Genomic DNA, 12,238 nt, shown 5'->3' on the forward strand with positions numbered 1-12,238 from the left:
CGGGGTGTTTCCCCTCACAGAGGGGCCCGTGGGCGGGAGGACGGGCCGGGCCCGGCCCCGCCTGCGGGCGGAGCGGCCGCGGCTCCTCCTCCTCCTCCCGGCCCGGCACGCTCAGCATGGCGGGGGCCGCCGCGCTCGCCGCCAGCCTGGAGGCCGTGCTGGGCAGCCGCTCCAACGCCAACCGCGTCTTCGAGATCCTGGAGCCTCTGGCGGTGCGGGACGGGACGGGACGGGAAGGGAGCGGGGGGGGAGCGGGGCTGTGAGGGGAGCGCGGCCGCGGCTCAGACACGCTGTTCTTCCCCAGGCCCAGGAGGAGGAGGAGGACATCGTGAGCGCCGCCAGGACCTGCAGCCGGCTGTTCGGGGCGCTGCTGGAGCGCCGGGAGCTGTTCGTGGGGCCGCTGCCCGCCCAGGACGCCGCTCTGGCCGGTGAGCCCGGGCGGGCGCTGCCCAGGGGGTGGTCCCGGGGCAGGCGGGCCCTGCCCGAGCCTCAGGCGTGTCTGTCCCACCCGCAGATCGGTACAGCGCCGAGGACAAGTACAAGATATGGATGAGGCACCGCTACCAGGACTGCGTGGGCTGCCTGGGCGAGCTGATGGGGCACGACGCCTTCCAGGTCAAGGTGGGTCCTGAGCCCGCTGCTGACACGGGGGGTCCCTGGCCATTATCGCCCGATATTTCGGTGTGGGAGGGCAGGCAGGGCTGTAGGACATCACCTGTGTTCAGCTCACCTCTGCTCACCTGCGGGCATGCAGCTTTCTCGGGGAACAACATCCTAGTTCATTCTTTCTCCTTTTGAAGTTGCCTCCTTTGGGTCTGACCCCTGGTGTCCTTACTGAAGTGGGGGTTTTGTGTGTTGTTTTTTTAAAAGGAATTGTCACTCTGCACCCTCATGAAGTTTGTTGAGTTAGAGGCACAGTATCCATTGATCAAAATAGAGTGGAAGGGGACTTTGACTTTTCCTTTTGACCTCCTTAAGGTAAGCTGCAGAACTGAAATGTTCCTCCTGTCAGTGACCTGATGGCTTCATGTGCCCTCAGCCACCTCAGCTCTCTCTCTGCTCCAGTGCTGCAAGAGACTGACACAGTGCTTTCCTTTACAAACCTTTTCTTAGGTGGTTGTTGATGGTTTGCTTCCTGTAAATGAGGATGCTTCACTCCTGATCTCTCGCTTCCAAGAATACATGGACTACGATGATGTTCGGTACTTCGTCATGAAGGCAGTCACTGCCAATATTGGACAAGTCATGCAAAAGACAAAAGAGGTAACAAATTGTTACTGGAGAGGTGGCTCTGGATTGTATATTTTTTGCCTGAAGCAGGAAGACACTAGTGGTTGATATGTTTATATGTTTGCTTTTTTTCTCAGAGGCCGCTGCCCTTTTACCAGCAGAACGTGTTTTCCCTCATTTCGCCCATTAACATGCCAAACAAGGAGTCTGACATGGTCAAATTTATGGTGAAGCAAGGTTAGTAAGCTCAACACGATGAACTGTGGGTGAAAAGGAAAATCACATTTAAGTTTTTCGTTGTGTAAAGTTTGTTAATGAAGAATGTCTGGTTCTGTGATCACCATGATTCTGAGCAGTATCAAAATTCCACATTCCTCAGTCTACAGAGGGGTCTGTCATGGCCTTGTATCAAGACAAGGACATAAGCCCAAATTTTTAGGTTATCAAAGGGCTAAGGAAAAAAGGCAGATCTTAATTTTTTGAACATCCATTTCAAGTTCAACATCTGTCTTCTCTTTGTCCTTAGAAAATCGTGAGGAATTGAAAATGTCAAAGCTGCAGGTAACTGTTCATTTGGTGCTTTAGAATTGAAATTGTATCTATTTAAAATAGAGCTTTATCTACACCAGCATGTTTTACTCACTGTTTGCAATTATCTTTTAAGGCACACAGGCAGGTGTTTCAGAAAATGTGGCTCGCTTTTTTGAAGCACAAGGTGAGTGTTACTTCTGCCACTGATCTGTATCACTCTTTAATTAAATGATTGCTGATCCTTAGCAATTGTGGCCATCCTTGCATGGAGCTCCTGGTAGGACCACAGTGTGCTTTCAGTGTTAGATGGGAGCAGCCCAGTGACCATTTCTGTTGGATCGTTCTGCCAAGAAACCTGATCTCATATATGGTTCATTTCTTCTCTTTACTCCCAGCCTTTATTCCCCACCTTAAACTTGTCTGCTTATAAGGATGATCTGCAGTGTAACAACTTTTCTGCACTAACTGAAGCTTCCACAGCCCTTTTTATGGTGACTTTCCCTTCTGAGCTGTGATGACACTTAGTTGTGAGCACTTGGTTGTCAGGTGTCACTTGTAAACTCTCCCATTTGGAAACTGCTGCTGGAAACAGTTCTGTGTTGTCCTGGCACATTCCCTTTTGCTTGTGCGTTGCTTTCTTGAGCCACAGATCGCTGTTACTCTCAGTTCTCCCTGCAGTGATTGTGTCACTGTGTTGTTTCATCCTTCACAGCTGCCCACTGGCCTTTACAAGAAGGTTCTTGTCATTCTGCACGACTCTGTCCTGCCTTACATGAACGAACCCACTCTCATGATGGACTTCCTTACAGTGGCCTATGGCATAGGTGAGTGAGAACAGGCTTTTATCCTTTGTCATAGTACCTGCAGCAGGGGACATGCAGATTTGGAAACTCTGCTGGATGCAGCACCACGACCTAGAGGATGGAATAGATGTGGTTTTGGCTGGGATGTAGCAAAGGAATTAGGGTGAACTCCATTGTCCCTGAAAGTGAGATGATTTTACCTGTGTTTGTCAGTGTTGTTGCCCCTTGTGCATAAAGAAAATTTTATTTAAGACTTTGGGAATAGTAGAATACTGGACTGATTTATTTTAAATATAGAGTTCAGCCAGCACTACTGATACCTGGGCTGCATCCAGACACAAGATGCACAGATTCCTATAGAAATGTCCTTTCTGAGGAGACCTCTGCCTCTCCAATGTGGCTTTGTTTGGGATTTAGAGGACCACATTTTTGTGTCTCAGTCATTCAGAGATTTTTCTCCTAAACTACAGCTTAATCTTTTTAAGAAACTTGGGAGCCTCTGGAAGGTTGTAGATGAAATTGTTTCACCTTTCAGCCATCACGCTGGCTCTAATTTCAGGTACTCAGCTTTGTGTTCCTTCTGGGAAGGTTTTATTATTCAAACGATTGGAAGCTGATTTTTTTTCTAATTGTTTTTATTGTGTTGATTCCTGCCTGCTTCCTTACAGGTGGAGCAATCAGTCTTCTAGCCCTAAATGGATTGTTTATTCTGATTCATCAGCATAATTTGTAAGTAAAAAGAGCATACTGTTTAAAGGAACATGGGGGTTTGCATTTATATCTTTATGTAAGAGGGACTGAAATGGATTCGCCACACCTTCAGGCTTAGAAATTCCCCAGTGAGAAAGCCAAACTCTGCCCAAGAGGCTCAGCTGTTTGGATGCTGAGCTCTTTTGATAGTCTTGACTCCTTTTACAACTGAGCCTAAATATCCTCTTCTGCAGACTGTGGTTGCTCAGCACTGTAAAATCAATTTCCATTGATTTGATTACTTAGTGAAGCCATATCTTTGGTGTCCCTTTCACTGGATCCTGTACCATTTGCAGTCAGTGGACATGGCTTCACAGCCTAAAAATGGCTGGGCACTGCAAGAACCATAAATTCACCTTACAGCTTGTTTTCAGGGGATTGTAGAGAGAAGCCTAAGAGAGCTAAACAGAGCACAGCAGTGATCTGGAGTAGTCTTTCATTAATGAAAGCACAGAAACCTTTAAACACGGTGCAGTCCCCCTGTGCACCACTAATGGATGTTGTATTTGCCTGTTTTTTAACAGGGAGTATCCTGACTTTTACAAAAAGCTGTACAGTCTGTTAGACCCTTCCATATATCACGTGAAGTACCGAGCTCGCTTCTTCCATCTGACTGATCTGTTTTTGTCTTCATCGTAAGTAACATCTTCATTATGTTTGCTCACATATTTTCCTCCTGCTTTTCTGTTGGCCAGAGTCTGTTTTTGAGCAGTCCCCCACATGTCTGGATATAATGTATTCAATGTGCCTACTGGATCAGGTTCATTTTTACCAAGAAAACTGAATCCAAGAGTGTTATTGTAGCGTTGTGTAATTTTTCCTGTGCTATTTCTGAAGATTTGCCATGCAACCATACAGTTTCAGAAAGGAAAAATTGTAGTTAGTTACCAGAGTTTGAGCTACAAGTGCTTATGGATTTATTTTGATCTGTGTTCCACTTTGGCTGAAAATGATGAATTCTCTGTCTTGTCTTTGCAAATATGGAAAAGTAAAATTTGCAGGCTTTTTATAGATTATAAAGCTGTTCATAAATTGATGGCCTTTTGCAGACACAGAACATTGAGATGTAAAGTGTTTGACAGTCTGTCTTGATGCTGTCAGTTCATTGTACACAGGGAAGAAACTAGATAAGCAGCTGGTCATATAGTTACCATCATCTGTTATAAAACAAACCAAGAGTAACACTTTACAGTTCAGCACTAGGCACTTAGTATCCAACCCCTTGTATTCATGGTGTGCTTTGGACAGAGTGACAAGACCTGTGGGATGGCTTTGCTTGTGTAGTGAGCCATTGAGCTGAAGGCTGAGTGGCTGAAAATTGTCATCTTTCATCCCAGTTCTTCTGACCTGAAGAAGGCGCCTAGATGAGCTGACTGCTGTTAGAAATTTGCATTTTTACCATTAAAAAAAAAAAAAATTATCCTGCACATTTACATTACAGCAGCTTTATGTTCCCATTAGCAGCTGCAGTGCTTGCTGTAGTCCTGGAAATATTACATAAATTTAACACCGTGGTCTTTGCATTAATTAAATCAGCAAAATGACATTAGAAGAATATAATTGAGGTTGCCTGGCCAAGCACTCAGAAGTTTATAAAAGGACTGAATCAAGTTTACCATGTGAAGGGCTGTGTACAGGAGCTGTGCTTGTCCAGTGCCTGGAGTGGTGCCATGGTTCTGTACAGTCTGAGTGATTTGAGGTTATTCATGCACTGAGTGTAAGTGCCCCCAGATTTGTTCCAGAGAGCGCACAAGACCCTGTATTGCTTGAAACCATTTTGGGCTACTCCATAACCCAAAAAATCCGAAGAGCCCCACTGATCTTTACCCTGCCACGCTGTTTTGAGGGGGGTGAAGCTGCTGTTTCCCTTGCCAGGACTTTACCAAGCTGCTCCCCTCTACCTGCTCTCCCACAGTCACTTGCCAGCGTACCTGGTGGCAGCGTTCATAAAGCGGCTCTCCCGGCTGGCCCTCACGGCTCCTCCCGAGTCCCTCCTCATGATCATTCCCTTCATCTGCAACCTCTTCCGGAGACACCCCGCCTGCAGAGTGCTGGTGCACAGACCTGGTGGGCCAGCAGGTAAGAGGGGAGTGCTGTGTCGTGCCTTTAGACAACATAAAGAGCAGGATTCCTGTAGAGGAAGAAGGGAGATCCCAGTTGGGAGGTTTGGAAGGATTCCTCTATCCCTTGAGTTTGTGGAAAGTCAGCAGGCTGCTGCTGTGATTTCAAGACTATTACAAATGCCCCCCATGCTCTCTAAAAGTAACATGGTTCTGTAGTGCTGCCAGGGGTGACTCAGGTCATGTTGGAATGTGCCAGCTTGTTCCTGAACAATAAATGTCTTGGGAAAGAGCAATCCTGACTGCAGCACTGCTCTGGGCCTCTTGTGTTCCCTTTGGGTTTGCACACATCACACAGGATATATTAGCTCTGTATCTCCTGTTTTCTTAGATATGTCAGAAGATCCATATATTATGGAGGAGGAGGAGCCATCTGAAAGCAGAGCTTTGGAGAGCTCCCTCTGGGAGATTCAGGTATGTCATCTAAAAATGAACATCTGCATCTGGTATGGGTCTCTTCCACCCTTGCTGCTTCCTTGACACACGTTGGCAGTGGGCAGCTCCACTCAAAAGAACGTACTGACACGTGTCCTGCAAATGAGTTGAGTTCCTGGCTGATCTTTTGGTCTGCATCGTTTTCTGTCCTAGCAAATGATTCCATACCCTGGAGAAGTTGTACATGCTATTTAGTAGGTGGCTTGTGAGCACACGTCTGACCATGCAGCTGAAAAGTGGGCAGCTAACAGCTCAAACAGTCTAAATAGCTGCAAATGTACCAGGCTTTTCATTTGCTTTGGAGGGGAGAGAGGAACTTGCTGAGCACGGATGGAAGTTAATTGGCTGCAGCCAGGTTATTCTGTAGAAATGGATAAGGGTTTTGAGCAGGAGCAGGAATCCCAGAGAGCTGGAGTTCAGGTGTGGCACGAGAGCCGTGTGAGGTGGCAGAACTGGGTTATGCATTGGAAATGTGGCCTGTGAATGAATCTGTCTTGAGCTGGGTGTGAACCAGGTGAGAGGGACCTTCGACATGTTTGAAAGATGCCTGAAATCAGGATTTCTTGAAGCTCTGTAGTAGCACAGTACAGTGAACTTGCCTCTGCCACAGTTTGATGTTCACTAAGCTCTGACCAGCAAAGGGCCAGACACCTGTGTGGGACTCCAGATGGATGTGTGTTACCCTGTACTTAATAGACCATCTCCTATTTGTCTTGCTTTTTCAGTCTCTCCAGAACCATTATCACCCAGATGTGGCCAAAGCAGCTGCTGTCCTGAATCAGTCACTGTCTGAGATGGAGGATGACATATCAGGGCTCCTGGAGCTCTCAGGTTATGAGGTAATGTTGCTGTGCCTCTGTGAATGACTGGAACCAGGTGGAAGGAGATTCTGGATACAGTAGCCATGTCCTGTTCATCTGCCTTGCTGCTGGGAGGGAGCTAAACTGACTTTTGGTTACCCAGAACCAGGGAAAACCAGGAAAATGTGTGCTAAATAACAGAGCATGAGCAGCAGTGGTGACAGGGCTGGCTTTTTTAAAAAGCCCTATTTGCTGGATCTTTTAAGAGGTGAGAGTGAACAGTGGTATCAGGGTGAAGAGCTTATACTGAGTTTTGACAACATTTTCTATTTTTTATTTTGTAGCTTTTTGATAAAGAAGTAAAGAAAAAGGCTGCCGATGTGCCCCTGGAGTTTGAGCAAGTACGAGGTTTGTTTGGGAAGAAAAATGATATTTTTGCAGAGCACTTCAGTTTAGATTGATGCCATCTCTTACAAACACACCTGGCAACTCCCTGATCTTAGGGACACTCACAGAGCTCCCATGTGCTCTGCAATCCTTCCCTGTGATGGAGCTGGACTGCTTGGCAGAGGTGCAGCCTTCCTCGGTGACCTTTGCCACTACCCCTGGATGGACTTCCCTGCGTTTCTCACACTTGCAAACTGCTGCCACCTGGTATTTGGGAGGGATTTTTCCTGGGAGCAAGCTTTTCTGGACTGGTTCATGGCTGGGGTTCCAGCCCTTCCCCCAGAGCTGCTGGTGCTGGCTGTGACCGGTGCCTGCATGGACAGACGTCTCACTGCTGTTCCATGGCACTGAGAGGAACTGCAGTCTCTGACTACTCTTATTTTTCAGATGTGTTGCTTTTATACTAGAGCTGACAACCTGTTTGTAGCAAGTGACTTCAGCACATAGCTGTAAACACCTGATGATATTCTGATTATATTTTTATATGCATTTTTAAGCTCAAGTCTTCAGAGGGGTGTTTAGCTTCCTTGCACTTGTCTTACTACTCCCATGTTCGAGGCACTGAAAGCTCTGCTTTGTCAAACAACTCAGATGATGCTCAGTAATTCCGTCTGTGGAGTGGTGCTGGTGTTCCTGCATGTACATCCATCTCATGCTCTAAGGTTGATTAATTCCAAATGCTCATGAGCTTTGGAAATGAGCATAATCCTGGTGACTGCTGTAGCCAGGGAGGCCAGCTGATGTGCAGTGGGAGGCTAATCCTTGAGTTTTGCTTCAGAATGATAAGCAGCTTGGTGTGGTTTTGCTTGCAGCCTGCATGTGTTGTAGGAGCTCTGGCCAGTGTGTATCCAGTTTTAACTAGTCCACTGACACTGGGTACTTTTGTTAATTTGGATTTTTCATATACTTCCAGATTTCATGCAGAAATTCCATCTGATAGGATTTCTCCCCCCCCCCCAAGGTTTTAAGTTTGAGATAAACTCCTTATTAACAAAGTCAGGACTGTTTTTCTAAACTCATTTTCAGCAACTTAATTTTACCTCTTTAGATATAAACTTTGCTTGTATAACTTGAAATCATATTTTGTGGAGGAGTCAAGAAAGTGGAGGCCAAGAAATCCAATTTCTGGCAGAGAACTCTGTTTAAGTCAAGAAAAAGTGCAGCTGTCTTGGAGACACTGAAGTGTCACATTTTCTTCTCATGCTTTCCAAACAGTGGAATGTGTCCTTAGACTGCAGAACTCTACCTCTTTTTTTTTTTTTTTTTCTTTCTGGTGCTTTTGAATTCAGGTGGGGTGTTTTTGAGGATTGAAATTTTTTCTCTTTTTTTTTAGAAGTCCCACTCTTTGTTCTCTGGTGAAAAGGCAACCCTGCCTCCTCCCTGGCCAGCCTGCTTTTCTTTTTTCTTTGACTTTTGGGATCTGAGGTAGGAAGGCAGAATGATTGAGATGTAGCTTTCAACTTGAGACACCTCAGTTCAGGTTCAGCCAAGCCTTGTATTTCAGCTCTAAGATGTATCTCCCTCTGTCAGGGTGTGTTGTATGTATGGGTTTGGTAAACATTTTGAAGGGCTCTGCTATAGGTATGAGGACCACATGGCTTGCTTTGAAAGAAGTATGTCAGTGTATCATCTTTCAGATGAAATAAATGAATATATTTAAATGAATGAATACCTTTCTCTGCATATTTTGATTCTACTCAGGTTAGCCCAGGTGTATCTGTCTGTAGTTACTGGTGGGCTGTATCATTCATATCTGTCATAATACACTCAGGAGTGTTGGGGTTTGAATGCACAAATATTACACCATTTGGGCATGGGGCAAGTCTGGGGTCTCATGGTGCTGAAAATGAGGGAGTTTGGTTGGGTTCTTAAATCTGGACAGAGGGTAAGCAGAGTCTGTCAGCAAGGCATCCAGAGGGCTGAGTGAGCTGGGGGCCTGCCTGTCATCCTGGGGTCTCCTGGCACCAAACAGGGATAACCCTGCATGTGGGGCAGAGTGAATTGCTTGGGAGTACAGGAAAGCAGCAGCATCCCTCTGATGTGGCCTGCTGCTGTCCCATGGGCAGAGCCTTGTGTCCCTGACACCAAATCACCACAGACTAAAATATCCATACACCCGGAGAAGGGGTGCCACTGGAAATGGATGCTTTCCCAGGAGGAAAGCTGCAAAGGCAACAGCATCCTCAGTGTTTTACCAGCCATGGATCCTGAGTACCACACTGCAGTTGGTGATTGATTGGAGCAGGATGCAATTTATGTTTTCCAGTTCGTTCCCAGTGCCCATGTGCTGCCCACAGCAGCTGAGACAGAGGGTTGGGCTGACACTGTGTGTTTTCAGATCTCAGCATATTCCAGTGCTGAGCTGGAAATGCTCTTAGCACTTTACTTGAAGCATGTGCAGCTGACCTGGAGTGACTTAATTATTTTGTGGTGATGGTTGGCAGTCCCACTGTGCTTGGTGCAGACAAGCAAACCAGACAGCTCAGAGGAGCTTACAGCTTGAAGCCTGGGTGCACTTTAGACAAACCTTGAAGGTCTTCCAGAGACTTCACCCCCCATCTCTGATGCTGCACTTGCCTGAGCAGCATTCTTAAACCAGCTCTTTGGTGGAGATAGCTTTAAGCCCCTGCCTGTCCTTGGAAAAACATTCCACCGGGTCTTTCATCAAGCTTTTATCTTTAAACTTTCACCCCTTTCCCCTCAATAGGGAGGCATCAGGAAAAAAATCAGCAGTTATAAATATTAAAAGTTTCATCTGCACAGAGTGAACAGCCCTTATCAGGCTGCACACCTGCTGCTGCTCCTGCTCTACAGGTCTCCACAGACTGTAGATTATAGATGCTTTAATCATGGGGTGTATTAACTGGAAGGCCAGATAGAAGTACCAGGCAGAGAGTGCATAAGTCACTCCTGTTATTATTTGATTTTTATCAGATGTGGGGAGGAGGGAGAGGGCTGTTCTGGGGTTTGTTGTTGTTGGGTTATTTCAGTGAGCATAAAAGATAGTTTTATGAAAACGTTGACATAGCCCCCCAGCCTCCCCACCCATCACTGCCTCGGTCCCCCACCAGAGGATACTGATAAGGTCTCTATTGCAGTGGACTTTGGACTGCCCTTGGTTTATTTTCCTGAGCTTCCATTCATTTAAAGGCCATTCAAAGTCATCCCAGACTGGTTGGAAAAGATAGAGCTGCTCATCGAGAGCACGAGATTTATCTGGGGAGTCAAAGGTTGAGGTGACTGTGGTGTTTGTGTTAATCAGCTTAGATTGTTACTTTTAAGATATTCACTGGGGGATAGAGGGAAGTGTAAATTTACATCTGTAAATAGATGGGAAGGTACAAACACCAGCAGGTCTGCTTGAGTAAAAGCAGATTTGCTTGCCTCAAGTGAAAGGATCTCTGCTCTGTACCTGTCCTGTTCCAGCACAGTGGAACATTAGTACACTTGGCTGCAGGCTGGCAGTGGTCCTCCAAGAAATGAGACTTGTGAGTGTAAAATAACTCACTTTTCACACCACACATTCAGGTGTCTCAAGGGAGTGTTAGAAGCTACTTGACACACATCCCCTGCCTGTTGTTTTAACCACCCTGGAGTCCATTCCTGCTCCCCTGGATTGCATGTAAGCTCCTCTCAGTGTACAGGATCCTGTCTTGGCTCCAAAGGGATCAGGTCCACAGGCTCCCAGGTGCTTAAATAAACAGTAAAAAAATGCTTAGCCGGTCTGACCAGGTGCATCAAGGTGGTTTCACAGCCCTGAGATAGTGAAAGCTACAGTGCAGCCATAACCCCTGTGTTTTCCACTACCTAATTTTGAAAAACAAACAAGCTCTCAGTTAATTTACAGCCCAGCTCAGGCAAAGAGGGCTACAGGATCTCAGTTCAACTGACACCAGCCTTTTCCAGCGCTATCATAATCAATATTCATTAACTGAAGCCTATTGGACTTGGAGATTTACTGCTATTAATAAGCCAAGAGTCTATCTTTGTGTAGTTTATGAAGGAAGTTTGAGACCTGTTCATAAAAAGAATTGCTTTTCTGCAGTTTCTTTGCCCTTTCCCTGGGCCATGCTTGCATCTCTAAAAAGGCAGTTCTGGAGTTGTGTAGATAGAGCCAAAAGAGATAAAAACAGAGGGAAACTTCTCTTCAGAGCTTGTGGAAGGTACCTGCAATGAGTGTGTGGCCAGTTTCAGAGAGAGCTGTCTTGGCCTCCAAGCCACCATCCTGTATGTATGAGAGGAGCAGAATTTGAGCTGTTAGGTGAGAACATCACCCGCTCAGCAGCAACCCTGAGCTCTCTGACCACTTTCCTTGGATACCTGGAGCATTCTCTGTCAGGCACGAGCACCCAGTGGAACCCAGGGAGCTCACCCTGTGTTTCGTAGCTGGGGGTATCTGCCAGCAGTGGCCACGAGTTCCTTGGGGGCTGCAGTGCCAGCCTTCCTCTTCCAGAGAGAGAAACCCCAGCAGACAGGATGCTCTGGCTGATGGTGCACACAGAGGTGTGAACGTCAGCTCTGTCCTAACAGAGTTAAGGACTGCAGACTCCGTGTCCTGCTGTTTATCCCCGTTGTGTTGATAAACACACAGAGTGAGCCTTGTCAGAAGGAGCAGACTGGAGGCCTGCTAATGGAGCTGTGCTTGTGCTAAAAATAACTGATGCTTCAATAATGCCACGAGTTACCCGGATTGAGGCTGGAGTGTGTGAGGAGAAGCATCAATCACAGGTGGGTGTGCTTAACTTTTATCAAATATTTAGCTGAGTGACAAAGTGCATTCTTGGGTTGCTCTTGGAAAAGAGTGTTGGGCTCTGAGATACAAAGCAAATGAATCACATCCCTTTGCCTACACCAGTTTCCTGCAGACTGAGTGAGGATTTACATTTTAGTCATGTCGGCTGGAGATGGGAGATACCACGTGCTGTGGTATTTGAAACAGAGTCTTGATGACCAAGAACTGCAGATCCCGAGCAGGATCAGCCTGCAGGATCACTGGTGATCAGTGTGGCAGCTACAGCGGTCGTTCTGGCAAGGATGACAGTCCCAGGCTTACCTTGATGGGGAGGCGGAGGAGAGGAGGGGACAGTGCGATGGAGGAGGGGGCTGCGGGCAGCTCTGCTCC

The 12,238-nt window shown here is 46.7% G+C and overlaps 1 protein-coding gene across 1 annotated transcript; it reads left to right on the plus strand.

Annotated features, from left to right (window-relative positions):
• The first annotated feature begins 70 nt into the window (after window positions 1–70).
• NOC4L (nucleolar complex associated 4 homolog) lies at window positions 71–8,781 on the plus strand. The gene is made up of 15 exons (XM_064675272.1): window positions 71–212; window positions 305–428; window positions 515–621; window positions 871–978; window positions 1,114–1,263; window positions 1,368–1,467; window positions 1,757–1,791; window positions 1,895–1,945; window positions 2,474–2,585; window positions 3,233–3,293; window positions 3,839–3,949; window positions 5,230–5,393; window positions 5,766–5,848; window positions 6,595–6,708; window positions 7,014–8,781. Exons 1-15 carry the CDS (start codon window positions 117–119, stop codon window positions 7,128–7,130), a joined length of 1,533 nt encoding a protein of 510 aa, XP_064531342.1. The 5' UTR covers window positions 71–116; the 3' UTR covers window positions 7,131–8,781.
• The last annotated feature ends 3,457 nt before the right edge of the window (window positions 8,782–12,238 follow it).

This window comes from Pseudopipra pipra, chromosome 18 (assembly GCF_036250125.1).
Source record: "Pseudopipra pipra isolate bDixPip1 chromosome 18, bDixPip1.hap1, whole genome shotgun sequence".
NCBI classification, from domain to species: domain Eukaryota; kingdom Metazoa; phylum Chordata; class Aves; order Passeriformes; family Pipridae; genus Pseudopipra; species Pseudopipra pipra.